Here is a 14,005-nt window from a genome sequence, read left to right as displayed (position 1 = left end):
CAGTGGTCTGATCTGTGGAAAAGTACCGTGTACAATATGTTACTATCATTATTATTATTATTATTATTATAATAATAATTATTATTATTATTATATTATATATATTATTGTGCCACACCTGAAGGACCTGTGTGAGGGGGACTGTGGGAACGTGGTCTCAGTCTCAGTCCCGCTGTAAGGGACCGGAGTCTCTGACTTCAGGTGTCACACACCAAAATAAACTTCCTAATAATCAATAATCAGCTGTGATCAGAAGCATCAGCTGCTCGGTCTGTGTTTATACTCTGTGGTTGTACTGACTCTGACCCCCGGATGTGGTTTTTGTCTCTGCTCCAGGGCCCAGATCCCGCAAACCAAAGAAGGCCCCGACCCCGAGTAAGGAGGACAAGCGGCCCCGGACGGCCTTCACGGCGGAGCAGCTGCAGCGGCTAAAAACTGAGTTCCAGAACAACCGGTACCTGACCGAGCAGCGGAGGCAGAGTCTGGCCCGGGACCTCGGCCTCAACGAGTCCCAGATCAAAATCTGGTTTCAGAACAAACGGGCCAAGATCAAGAAGGCCTCCGGGAACAAGAACTCTCTGGCGCTGCACCTGATGGCGCAGGGGCTGTACAACCACGCCGCGTCCAAGGACGGCAAGTCGGACAGCGACTAGAGGAGGCCCAGGGGGAGGAGTGGAGGAGGGGGGGTCCCGAACCATGCAATAAAACCACTTCAGTACCAGCATTCATATTTAAAACCAGACCAGAGACGATTTTGGTTTGTCTTCAGTGTGTGTGTGTGTGTGTGTGTGTGTGTGTGTGCAGTTACGTGTACTCAGGGCTTTAGTGCCGACGACGTCTGATCCGGGTCAAAGATGGTGCTGCGTTCACGTGTCAGTCAGAGGTGTAGGCCTGGACCCGGCCTCGGTGTGCACGCAGACCTCAGTCACATGTTCACAGAGCGACGCGACCTGAACTGGTTCAGATCCAGATCCAGATTAATTCAATTAAGATGCATTGAAAAAAAAAAATCAACAATATTTGATCACTTTCCCGCCAAACAAAAAGAGCAGGCCGAACTCTAGACCTGACCTTTTTAGAGGCGGGAAAAGTCAACAACATCTAAGGTCACGCGCACTACAGCCCTACGTGTGTGTGTGTGTGTGTGTGTGTGTGTGTGTGTGTGTGTGTGTGTGTGTGTGTGTGTTTACCTGCTGTCTGCCTTCTACAGCCTTTAAAAGGCGCGAAACGCGCCTCAGATCTGGGAATGTAACGCCGCAGTTTGTTGTAATGAACGGTGACGTCACAGAGTCTACAATGATCACAATGTAACAAAAATGATTCTTTGACCTGGTTTTATAAAGTAGCGACGGATTTTCAAAATAAAAGCAGGATCTGGTTTCCTTTTTATTTTCTGTTGAGCTGTAGGACAACACTTATTTTGAAAAGTTGTCCAGTTAAATGACCAGCACAAAAACTCCAATCTGAGCCTAAACCGCTTCCCCTGCGGTCCCAGAACCGGGTCTCACTGAGCGGCCAGACCCTGGACCTGCAGCACAGACCGGTCCAGAAAACAGACCGGGTTCAAACAGTGACAAAAACCACTGTACTCTTATTTATAATAACATGGATATGTGAGGCCCGTGGGCGCGGGCTCTGCAGTGTTTACATAACTTATTTTCCTGCAATAACTCCTGTGTTTGAATGCAACATCTTCTCTGGGTCCAAACCAAATGCTGTGAATGTTTTTTATTTCAGTTCCAGACGTGAACGAGCTTCTGCCTTAAAGTCAAGCTGAAACCTTCAGAGTCAGAGCAGCAGCTTTTCTGTCAGCGGCGCTTTCATATCAGGATTTTTACAGAAGAAATAATCAGCTGTTCTCTTTTATATGCTACATGTAAATAATTTATATCGTGATGGTGTGATGGTGAATAAACGACAACAATGCAAATCTGACTCTTCAGGTCGTGCTTTTATTTTATAGCCGGAAAGAAACATGTTTTACAAAGGAGGGAAAACCTCTGGTGTTTATCTGACGTGAAGGTCTGAAACATCTGGATGATGATGGCATGGACACAACAAGCTGTGTCTCTGCTGTGACAAATACAAATGAGGTATTATTGATAATTTATCTGAAATTTTAATGTGACGTCGTTGTTTCTTTATTTACATAAAAATCACAGTTAATAAACTTTAAATATAACAGATTATAATGTGATATTTACAGTGCAGCTGACCCACGTGTTACATTTACCTTAAAAATAAATAAATAAATAATATATATTTATATAGAAATATAAAAACAGAATAATATGTGATAAGTTTGCTGCTCAGTGAAAAAATAAATCTCCATGTTTGATTTTTTTCATGTTTTCAGAGTTTAATACATTTAAAAAAGTAAAAACAAAAAAACAAAAAAAAACAAAACAAAAAAAACATTTATTTTTATCTTTATTTTTTTATTATAAATTCTTGATGTTGATATTTCAGAGATAGGAGCTGGTGACGGGACAGCAGTGACATGGACTCAGGGTGAGGACATTTAGAGGTGTTTATCAGTGCAGAGCTTCACTCACATCAACGTGTCTGAAGCTGCAGGACAAGGTCTTCCTCTGTCCTCTTCTTCATCAGATGACATCGTACTGATTCCCTGAACAACAACACGTCAGTCTACAACAGATCTCCAACCTGTTTCACTCTCTGAACTACTTCAACAAAATAAAAGCGGCTGAGAGCTCCTCATGTCTTTATATTCACGTCGTATCCAAACACTGAAACTGATCTCCAAACTGCATCAGATCAATAAGATCATTGAACAAGTCGACACATACCAACTTCCAGAAACATGTGATACTCACATCAGACAAAAATGTGAGTCATGATTCAGTCGGAGCTGAACACAGACACGAGAACACTGTAAATAAACCTCCATGAATCTGATCAGAAACCAGAGAAGAAGAAGCAGCAGCTCCTCAGTCAGTGATAGATGTCAGTTCATCCAATGAACTTAAATAGATAATTCACTTCTCTTCATTTTACAAAACGTAAACGAACATGAGCTGAAAAAAAACCTCACTGTATCCATGGCAACATATTTCCTGTTTGTTGAAAGGTTTAGTTTCTGTCTGAAGTGTTGCCTTCACTGTATATCACCTACAGCTGATCCGATGTAAACAAACTCATTTGACTGATCTGGTGTTGAATGGGCGTGTGTGTGTGTGTGTGTGTGTGTGTGTGTGTGTGTGTATTTAGTTGCATTTAGAGCAGATTTACTGAGTGAAGTCGTGTTGGTTTGTACAGTGAGCTACTGGGAGCTCACGAGCCACCAGTTGGAGACCGCTGGTCTACAGGAAATGAAGTCAATCAATCAGCAACATGTGACATGATCACCAACAACACAGGGATAAAAAGGCTTCAGTTAATCATCATCATCATCATCATCATCATCATCATCATCTTCATCTGTGACCTCAGATGGACGTTCAACAGTCTGTGGAGGCTTTTCAGTCTGTTTCACACTGATCGATCCAGCAGCTCTCACCTGACCGGATGACCCCTCAGTCATCAGCCCGTCTCTTCATCTGTTTGTCTCAGTAGAAAAGTCTCAGGTTAAAACTCTGAGGTGTGTGTGTGTGTGTGTGTGTGTGTGTGTGTGTGTGTGTGTGTGTGTGCAGTTTACCTGAGCGTGTGAGCGAGGTGAACGTGGAGGAAATGAGCGGAGATCCACCAACAAAGAGCCGGAGAGTTTGTCTGGGACTCGTCCAGCAGCAGCAGCAGCAGAGACCTGGAGCCTGTGAATGGCTGCAGGAGCCTCATCTGCATTTCCTTTCTTAGCTGCTTGTATGTGGAAGTAACGCCCAACGGCTGCTGACTCGATGAGCCCGGCTACTCTTGACTCGGAGGAGGAAAAGGGGGAGAGAGCTGGAGCTGGGTCTGTGTGCACAGTCTGGGGTTGTCATCTGAAGGGGGGTGGGGTTGGGAGGGGGGGGCAGAGAACCTGGATGAAGGTCAAAATGCTTTGGGTGTCCATGCAAAAAGCAGCATGTGACAAAACTGCAGCCAAGAAATGGTGAGAAACGGACATGTTTTCCTTCTCCGGCTCCCACTGTGGAGATCAGGGCTTTTCCAGATTCAACACGAGGCTCTGATTTTATATTTGGTTCACATTTAAACACTTAATATAACTTAATCTTTTTTTCCGTATGTGGTTCTGATTCAAAAGCTTTTAGTGACTTTTTGAATTTTTCATTTCACTCTGTTGTAAAACATGAAGTTTGTTTGGACTGAATCCTCACAGACAGGAAGAGTATGAAGGTGTCGCTGTGTCAGTGTTTCTCCTCCTGACTTCTCCCCTCATCTCTCCTCAGACGGTCAGGTGAGCACGTTTAACTCCGCCTCCTTCCACACCTCTGCACACCTGGCCCAAAAATGGCAGATGAAGCAGCTCCTTCAGCTTCACCCTCGGAAAGATAACATAACATAACATAACATAACATAACATAACATAACACAACATGTTTGGTTTGAGTGTTACAGAAACACAGGGCCGTCCTCTGCAGTGGTCGTGCTCCTGACCCTGAGACCACCAGGTGACAGGACTCTGTCTCCCAGCATGCACCACTGCCACACCCTCAGGGAGGGAGCTGGGCAGAGATCAGTAAAAGTACCTTAGTGGTAGAGTGACTATGTAATATGAACTTTGCAGATTGGTTAGTGTATATACTCTGATGATGGTTTTCAGTTTGGTTTCCTCTCTAGTGGCTGAAAACAATCTGACTTGAAGACACAAGCACCAGCATCAGACAAACTGCATCACAGCCCGTCTCAAACCAATCACACTCCAGATCTTCAGATGACGACACTATCTATTTAATAATTTCTTTATTAGAACGGGACAGTGCATTTTAAAGAACATCATCGCAGCAGAAAAAGCTCATTTCCAGCTGTAGTCTCCACAGCCGACGACACAGTCAACCCGCAGCTGTATTTATTCTGCGGTTTCTGCAGCAGCAGTAAAAACCCAGAGCCACTGTCCCGTTTAAACCTTCCACGCTTCAGCAGCAGCTCCTGTTGTTTCCAGGGAAAACCCTAAAAACATCTACTTTACCCAGAGTTCACTCGTCCCCTTGTCATAAACTTAACCTCTCCAACAGGCAGAGGCAAAGGGCAGACGAGCAGAGAAAAGAAAAGTACATATCACTAAGTATTGATGTCCCATGTGTCCCAAGGACAAAAGACGGGCCATCCAGTCCCCCTTCCCCCCACTGAGTAATTTAGCCATAGTTCTCCAAACGCTTCCTAGTCAAACTTGGAATATGGAATGAAGGGGACGGGGGCTTTGTGGCGGAAATATAATTACGGTGGCTAAAAGCTGCTGAAGGTGGAGAATGGGGGATGACATCAGACCAATTTCACACTCAGGCCTCGGATGGCCGGGCCAAGCCTGGGCCTCGCCGCGCTGCACTGATCAAAGCCTGCTGCTGCCACCCCGAAAGCCAAAAAAAAGGGAGACTTAACTATGCTAATCTCCAGGACAAATATATTTTAATCTTGTTAGAATACAAGTTAATGCCACAGCTCAGCGACCAAACTTTATGGTATCAGAGTACGAGGATAGAAGGAACACTTTGTCTCAGAGGGTTTCTATTAAAAACAACATGGAGGAATCAGACTCCTCTGATAAACCTCCGTCATAAAGTCTGCAGACACTGAGCTCAGCCACTGATTCTCCAGGCCGCTGTGACCGACCTGTCAGCCTGAAAAACAACGAGTCCTCCAACATGAACGCGACCCGGAGGAGCGTCTCCCCGGCCGGCGCCCCCTGCAGCTCCACCGATGAACTGTTGCACATCACCAACTCACCCTCTGATGATGTCACGGCTGCGGTGGTGAAGGTGTGTCAGGGTCCGTGTCCTCTGCACTTGTCGCTGTTGGACACACTTGTTATTGTTTAAAGACATCTCCCCACAGTCGTCCCTGTGTCTCCCTCCAATCGTTCCAATATCTGGTTGAGATCTAGTGACTGTAAAGGTCATAGCATATGATTCTATCAAGGGTGTAAACTGGGACGTTATCATGACTGTGATGTAATGTACGTGACCCAGAGGCGGAGCTAGGCCTCTAAACAGGCCTGCAAATATTTGGTTCAAGTGACAGACAACATTTTAGGCATTTATTATACATTTATCTGCTATTTTACTCACATGTTGCGCTGTTTCTATGAACCTAAGATTTTTCAAGCACCAAAACAATTCATCCACATCCGTAGAGTTTTGTTTTCACAAGAATTAAAAAAAACTGGGCTTCACTTTTTCAGCATTTTGCAATATTTCAGCAATATTGTGATATAAAACACTTAAGTTTGATCTTATATGCAAGTTCCTTCAGCGATAATGTGGAAATCAAGAAATGACTCTCAGACGTCGGAAGGTTAAAGGAGGTCACAGACTCAGCCGACCTGATTGTTCCGGCGCCTCGGGGTCCGGTCTCTGCAACAGACAAAAGACCTGAGGATCTCAAGGTGCGTACTGGGGAGTGCGGAACTAAAAAGGTCGGAGATGTAACCGGGAGCGAGGCCGAGGAGAGCTTTAAAGGTGATCGATAAAATCTTAAATCTATGGTAAAAGGTCCTGGCAGCCGGCGTGAGGAGGCTGGAGCAGGACTGACGTGGTCACGGCTCTTGGTTCTGGTTAAAGGCCGAGCAGCTGGAGGAGAGGGGAAGGGTCTGGGCTGGACGTTTTAACCAGGTGAGCTACCTGTGCATCATGCGTTAGCTTCTTTCCAACCTGATCATGTGACTGCTTGTGATTCTGGACCTGTCAGATTTCCTTAAAGATAGGAAAGACAAACATACGACCCACAAAGCACCTTAAGCTTTCTACTTAAGTAAAGACACTTAAGGTTGAATTTCTCCTCAGCTGAGGGAGTTACTTTAGTAAAAGTTGAGGCATTTGCAGCAGTGAAAGAGATTTTACAGCGGTAAGATTCTTCAGTCTCCATGGAGACCGTTTGTTTTCTGGCATTAGCACTTGTGATACCGGTTAACATCCCACCTATATCGTCTCGCCCCCCGTTGCTAAGGTCTTCTGTGCGACAGCTTAACTGACTTTAAGTGATTCCTTCAGTATCAGACCTGAAATACTCAAGTGATTATTTAAGGAAACCTTAAGGAGGAGAGTTAAGGGTGTTTTTTATTTTAGGGAAAATCTTAAGTTAAGACACTTTGTGCAACTGTCCCCGTGTTTTCATTCACTTCCCTCTTTCCTACCAATATATTTATACGTGTGATTATATATTCAGGCCCTCAGAGCAGCTTTGTATTTAAATGAAAAGTTCTGTTGTCAGTCACTGAGCTGTGTGAGCAGTTAGCGGGTGTGAGGGGCGTCTGTCACCCTGGAGCCAGTCAGCACCTTGGTAACCCTTGATCAGTCAGGGGTGGAAGCTGGGCTCCTTGACATTTCCAGACAGGCAGCTACACAATGAGCTTGTTCGGGTCCTACTGTGACTTCAATCCCCGGGCGGAGAGGAAACCAGGGAGGGAGGAGCAGATACTGCTGCTGCAGTCGGAGCAACAAGCAGAGGACACACTGTAAAGGTGGAGAAACACCTGCTGCTGATGACACGTGGCTGAGAGGACGTGCTGCTAAATGTTTAGAGCGTCATTATCTATAAATGAATGAATTCTCTCTCTCTCTCTCTCTCTCTCTCTCTCTCTCTGGCTGGTCTGTTTGTGAAACTACGACCTGAAGCTCGAAGGTCACGATATCTCAGAAACCCCTGGACGGAAACTCTTCACATTTGGCACAAACGTTCACTTGGACTCGAGGATGAACTGATTAGATTTTGGTGGCTAAAGGTCAAAGGTCAAGGTTAAACAGGGATGTAACTAGTCTGAGTGGAGGTTTACCACTGTCTAAGAAAAAGAACAGGATGGCCTGAGTCACAAAAATAGATTGAGGTGCTTTTATTTACAAAAACAGCGAGGGGAAAAAAACAGACAAATATCCAACTTGTCAAAGTCAGTACAGCCTCGCACCGCTAAGCCCCTCCCCCTAGATCTGTTTAAAACAATACTCTTCTGCAGCTCTACTGCCACTTCTCACATTAAACTACCAAAACTTATTAAAGGAAACACAGTTAAATAACTTAAATAAATCCCAAAACCTCACCACAATCTCATTAATGAGCAAACACGACCCATGACCCTGTTAAACATGGTTTCATCAGCACACCTGTGCAGGTCACTGCTGCTTTCACAAAGACTGTGAGAGATCAGATAGAGTGTAAATCCATCTGTTGTAAAGAAGTTTAGTTCTTGGCTTCTCTTACTTTTTTCAATATAAAAAAAAAAAATGGCCGACTGAGGAAAAGCATGCAACTAGTTTACCGCAGCAGAAGCTGAAGGACGGAGCTGTTCCTCAGTCGGCCATTTTTGTTATTTTGGAAAAAGTCTGACTGTTTGTTGGATCTAAGACACAGTCAAAGTGTGTTTGTGAAACCAGCTCAGGTGTCTTGTCTCCTGCAAACACACCTACAGACGTGAGTGAGCTGAGAGGAGCCTCAGTCTGACACAGTCTGTGCTTCCCCCGCGGACACGAGGCCTTTAGCATATCAATACACAGTGTTCTGGCCAATCAGCTGCCAGCTGCTGCCCCGTCCTCTCCAATCAGACAAAGGATTCTCCAGCGTTAGCTCCGGTCTGTACACCTGCTGGTTTGTCTGAGAGGAAACCTGCGTCTTCGCGTCCAGCTGCAGCTCGTTCTGCACAGACTGAAGAGCAACACTGAGCCCGAAGGTTCAAACTGAGTGAAATGACCCGGAAGTATCAGAGCTGCTCCACGTCTCTAACTGATGAGGAAGGGAGCTTCAGTGTTTCCTATCTCCTTCAGCTTAGGAAACACTGGAGCTTCCTATAGGAAAGGAAGGGAGAAAAATACCGTCCCACAATTCCTTGCTGCAGCAACATTTAAAGCGACGCACCGTTGTAGTTTCACCTCCGCAGAAACAAAGTAAATGTAGAAACAACACAAACTGTTTTATGTTTGTGACTCGATCCAGAACTGATGGAAATCCTTGTCTGATCAACTGAAGCCCAAATCCATAAATATAGATTTATTCTCTTTAAATCCAGCCAGGAAATCAAAAAATAAACAAGAAAAAAACAATATCATCATCATAACTAAATACTATAGTTTATACATCATCTAATTTCACTAAATCACCAAATGAAAAACAGCAAAAAATAATTTTCTCCACTTAACAATTGTATAGAAATGTGAAAAGCGCAAATGCCAGGAAACTTCTTGCTCTGTTTCTTATTTCTATTTAATTATTTTAACAGCTTCAACTTCCTCCATTTATATTTTCCTATTTCAACATTTCAGTCCTGTTAGTTTAGATTCTGTCAGTAAAGGAGGATTTATCCTGCATGTGTTATAGTTAGTTTAAATAAAATCCTAGTATCAGTGCAGTCAGAATCTTTTCCTAAGTCCTCATGAAGTCTCCTTCACACCTTGACGTGGTCAGAGAAGCAGATGTATGTTCCTGTTTTACAACGACAGCCTGCATCATGTTCACACACACTGAAATAACAGAGAATAACTGCTGTGAAAACTCTTTAATTAACTGATTCATCATTCAGTTCATTTAGTGTTTCAGTTTTCTTTCAAACAGATGGAAACATGTGGAGATGAAATATCATTTAAATGAATCAGCTGATGTAAAATATTCTTATATTTCCTGCATGTCAAACACAGTCTCTCACCGCTCGGTGTGGGTCTGATAATAATACGACATCAGCGTCCGTCTCAAACCTCAGACAGAAACTAAAGTGCACAATATTTTTTGTCAAGATTTCCTCTTTTATTTATTCAAAAACTTAATCGATCATTCGTCAAAAACTTTTACAGTCTGTGCTGGTCCCTGGTCCCGCCTCCGTCCTCTGACTGTCAAACACTACAACTCCTCGTTCGAGTGGCCGCCGGCTCTGCAGTAGTCTGGAACCAAGAGCAGAGACAAACACCTCAGAGTCCAGGACTCGTCGACGTGTCTAATGTGACGCGGTAACAAAGATTTCATTTGCTGTTGAAGGTTCAGACGGTTCATTAGGATCATTTCTGAGATTGTGAGTTTGTGTTAAACACTATTCAAACACTCTGAGTTCAGGAATCCCTCTATATACCAATATGTTCCTATCTGATTTTAAATAAGTGCAGTCTTTACTTATCTATGAAATCGTCTCATTACAGGATTAATTAATGATGAAATTATGACAAATTCATCACATGAACATATGAAATAAAAGCTATCATTATTAATTCATAATCTGACTGATCTTTTTCCTCATTAATTATATCAACCATTGCTGCCTGAACCAATAACACAAACAGTGGCCTACTGACAAATCTAGACTGAACTTCACAGCTAATCGACGATTCAAAGCTGAATTAGCTCCGATTATTTACTGCATCAGTTTATCACACTTTAGCTGCTTTACCAGTAACAGGAAGTGACGTCTTTAACCAGGTTAACCACACCCAGCTAAAGATTTCATGTCATATTATGGTCTGTTTTACCTGAACAACGCAGCATTGGGTTTGAAGTGACGCTAACAAAGTTGCTAGCAAAGCAAAAACAACCGTTAGCGAGTCTTTAGCCGGTGTTTGACTAACATACAGTGACCTCCGCTTCACATTTATTATCATCAACTCTCAGGAATGAATCAACTTACATTTGAAACCTCAAACCTTTAACCTTTAGCTACAGGCTAAACAAGCTAGTAGCTAGCATTATTCAACAGTTTAAAACAAGTTCGGAAGAATATGTTAATCTAAAGACTACCTATTAAAATATATATATATATATATATATATATATATATATAAATATATATATATATATATGTACTATAAAAACTAGCACAGTTAGCATGTGATGTGACGTCAAGGCTGCGTTCACAGCACTGACAAATAAAACCAATAGCAGCCCTATTCAAAATACTGTCTATATAACACTGTCTAATACTTCTTCTCTCATTTTCTATGTGTTTTCCAGGTTTTCAAGGTTGTAGACTGAACGATGATTAACACCCGAACCATCAGCTACAATATTATATTATATTATTTTATATTATTTATGTGCATTAAAAAAGTCCAAAGAGGAGGAGCATGTGGACCTGGTGATGAAGAGGGAAGAGAGAGTTTGAGGTGTTTTTTTTTTTAGGATGAATAAACGTATGTAGCCGTCACTTCATGCTGCATTCCTATTGGTTGGTTGGAGATGTAGGTTGTAACTCAACATGTGCAATAATTAACACACACCAACTGTGCAATATCTTTTCTCTGCTGCTATTTTTGTCATATTTAAATATTGTAATTGTTGTTCTTATATCATTATCTACTATTTCTCTTTTTTGTTCTGTCCACTTTGCTGCTGATTCCATAGAGGGGGGAGGAGGGTGAGGTGTGTGTGTGTGTGTGTGTGTGTGTGTGTGTGTGTGTGTGTGTGTGTGTAGGTGGTACAAGCCGTGGTACCTGAGACTCTGCTGCAGAGCTCCTCGTGCACCTGCTCCACGTCCCGGCTGAACAGAGAGATGATATCATCCTCCAGCTCCTCCACCACCGACTCACACTGAGACACAAACACAAGAGCAGAGGAAAGGATTGGCCTGGGGGGGTGGCTCGGTCATGCATACACGACACACACACAAGCACAACACACACGCACACACACACACACACAAGCACACACACTGTTTGTCACATCTTTTCGCACAATGGTGGGCCCGGCGTTTGCAGAGTGGAGGCCATGTTTTCCCTCTCTTTGCCAGTTCGGCCATCTTGACGGCTCGGTGGTCACAGGGCTACGTTCACCGACAGCCCGACCCCGGCCTCGGCCTCTGACAGCGACACTGAGTCTGTTATTTCAGGGTTTGTGCAGGAGCCAGCCGCACAAACGACCTGTGATGTGAAATTAGCTCCAACGTTAGAAATGAACTCCTGCTCAGGGTGATGAGGATTCACTTCAGCTTAGAAACATGTCTGAGAAACCCAGATCTGAAGGGTGAAGAGAGTGAAGACTCAGACCTGGACTCACACTCAGGTTGAGCTGCGAGTTATTATGACGTGTGAACGCAGTGCAGCTACACTACAGCTGGAACATGAACCACGTTTGTTTCATTCATAAAAATCTATTTGGTCACATGATGCAGCAGCTCAGCATCATCAACATCATGTGCCAACCTTCAACCTTTTTACTCTGTACATACACACACACACACACACACACACACACACACACACACACACACACACACACACGAGCTGGTACTGAACATTTACACCTGCAGGAAAAACCTACGACAACCTGAAATTAGAGAGTAGAAGAAGATGACACACCTGAGCTGAACCTGTGTGTCGGTGTAAAATAACAGACGCAAAGACTAAAAAAATAAATGAATAAAAACAATCTTTTAAATGATTTGAAGTTTTTTTTAATTTTTGTTCAGTATTTGTTTTTTGTTTTTTGATGTTTAAATTTCTTCGATATTTGTTGTTTTAATATTTCTTTCGTAAAAATGTGAAAAATAATTTTTTTCTCTTCCTTTTTAAACTGAATTATTTTATAATTAATAATTAAAAGATTAATTCTATGATCTTTAAACATTATTAATAAATCATTATCATAGTTCAGTAAAAACAATAATTTTAAATTAAATTTAACAAAGGTAAGTCGACGTGTCTCAGATTAATAAAACATTATAATAATAATAATGTTAATTAATTAAGACTGCTGAGATTAATGCAATCACATTGTCCCCTCGTACTCCTAACTACAGCAATATTATCTGTGTGTGTGTGTGTGTGTGTGTGTGTGTGTGTTATATCAAATCATATCTACTTTATTTAATTTTTCCTTGGCCGTTAACTCACAGTAACTTTACAACACTTCCTGTTTATCCAGTTGGCTGCTTTTGATTGGACAGAGCTACATGTTTCCTAGCAACTGATTCACACAGATTTAATGAAGAAACACAGTTTAGTTGGTGACTGGTCTGAAAGCAGCGAGGACCCTGAGAACTGAGGAACCTGGTCCTGGTCTGTAAATCCACACGTCTCTAAAGATCACAGTTTATTCATCACACTGCTCTTTCACTCACTGCGAACTTCATGGCCTCGGACGACTCGGGCCCGTCGAACTGGAAGTTCTTGAAGTCGGGGAAGACCCCGGTGTTCCCGCCGGTCCTGGGAGCGAACCTCATGTACTGTCTGTGCTGAGTGTCAGGGTCCACGTGGAGGGCGTAGTCGCTCATGCTGCCGCACACCGCGTCCAGCAGCTCGCTGAGGTGAGTCTCTGAGCGGGCGAAAGGAACCTGGTCACAACCAGAGAGAGAGAGAGAGAGAGAGAGAGAGAGAGAGAGAGAGAGAGAGAGAGAGAGTAGACGATCAGCTGGTGGAGTGAGTCCAGGATCAGGATCAGGTCCTGAGTCCAGAAACGAAACACAACAATAATAATAATAATAATAATAATAATAATGATGAAGCTGACACTTCCTGTGTCGCTGCTCGGCAACAACACAAAGGCTCTGCTCATGGTGAGGAAGAAGAGGTGGTCTTCCTCGGAGAGGTCGTCATGGTGACCTCCTGTTTCCGCTGGTTTCTCCTTCCTCACTGACGAACTCTGACTTTTAACCTGTGTGAAGACCCTCCCCACCTCTTCATCCAGCCTCCACCGTCCTCTTCCTCTCCCCCCTCTGAGGAGGCGGCGGTGTCTAGACGGGTCAAGACAGGTGCTCCTCCGTCCCCGGGCGGATGTTGGGTGACAGGGGTGACGGCTGGGGGTGAGGGGGCGAGGACAGGGTGGTGCTCTCTCCACCTCTGACCAGGCTGGAGAAAGCCAGAGGGAGGGGTTGGTTTCCTGAGAAGGGTGGGGTCAGTGGAGGAGCTGGAGGAGCAGGAGGCCTCAACAGGAGCCAAGTGCAGGGTAAACAGCTCATCTCCTGGGCTCCCCTCAACCCCTGCCTCCCCCT

The 14,005-nt window shown here is 43.7% G+C and overlaps 2 protein-coding genes and 1 long non-coding RNA gene across 4 annotated transcripts in view; 1 reads left to right on the top strand and 2 right to left on the bottom strand.

The window, feature by feature from the left end:
• The window catches only part of LOC111670511 (homeobox protein engrailed-2b-like), a 3,702-nt gene extending 2,895 nt beyond the window's left edge, over positions 1–807 (top strand). Inside the window, exon 2 of the mRNA XM_087179576.1 lies at positions 337–807. Within this exon, the coding sequence (XP_087035702.1) occupies positions 337–653 (317 nt within the window). The 3' untranslated portion in view covers positions 654–807. The remainder of the gene's footprint in view (positions 1–336) is intronic.
• A 3-nt stretch (positions 808–810) lies between these two features.
• On the bottom strand, positions 811–5,992 carry LOC111670512 (uncharacterized). The gene is made up of 3 exons (XR_002761875.2): positions 3,659–5,992; positions 2,556–2,629; positions 811–2,073 (listed from the first exon to the last, which is right to left on the bottom strand). It is a non-coding gene; the product is annotated as an uncharacterized LOC111670512 (long non-coding RNA).
• A 3,826-nt stretch (positions 5,993–9,818) lies between these two features.
• Positions 9,819–14,005, bottom strand: part of cnpy1 (canopy FGF signaling regulator 1) — a 15,163-nt gene continuing 10,976 nt past the window's right edge. For both annotated transcript variants that reach the window (XM_087179575.1, XM_023427251.2), the window contains exons 4-6: positions 13,136–13,348; positions 11,511–11,607; positions 9,819–9,974 (exon numbers count right to left, since the gene is read on the bottom strand). In XM_087179575.1, coding sequence (XP_087035701.1) covers positions 9,934–9,974; positions 11,511–11,607; positions 13,136–13,348 — 351 coding nt within the window. In that variant the 3' untranslated portion in view covers positions 9,819–9,933. The remainder of the gene's footprint in view (positions 9,975–11,510; positions 11,608–13,135; positions 13,349–14,005) is intronic.

Source organism: Seriola lalandi, unplaced genomic scaffold (genome assembly GCF_002814215.2).
Source record: "Seriola lalandi dorsalis isolate HSWRI2012SDOR001 ecotype SW California unplaced genomic scaffold, Sedor1 jcf7180002054856, whole genome shotgun sequence".
Classification (NCBI taxonomy): Eukaryota; Metazoa; Chordata; class Actinopteri; order Carangiformes; family Carangidae; genus Seriola; species Seriola lalandi.
Note: the sequence above shows the minus strand (reverse complement) of the source record. Positions and strands in the feature narration are given on the sequence as shown.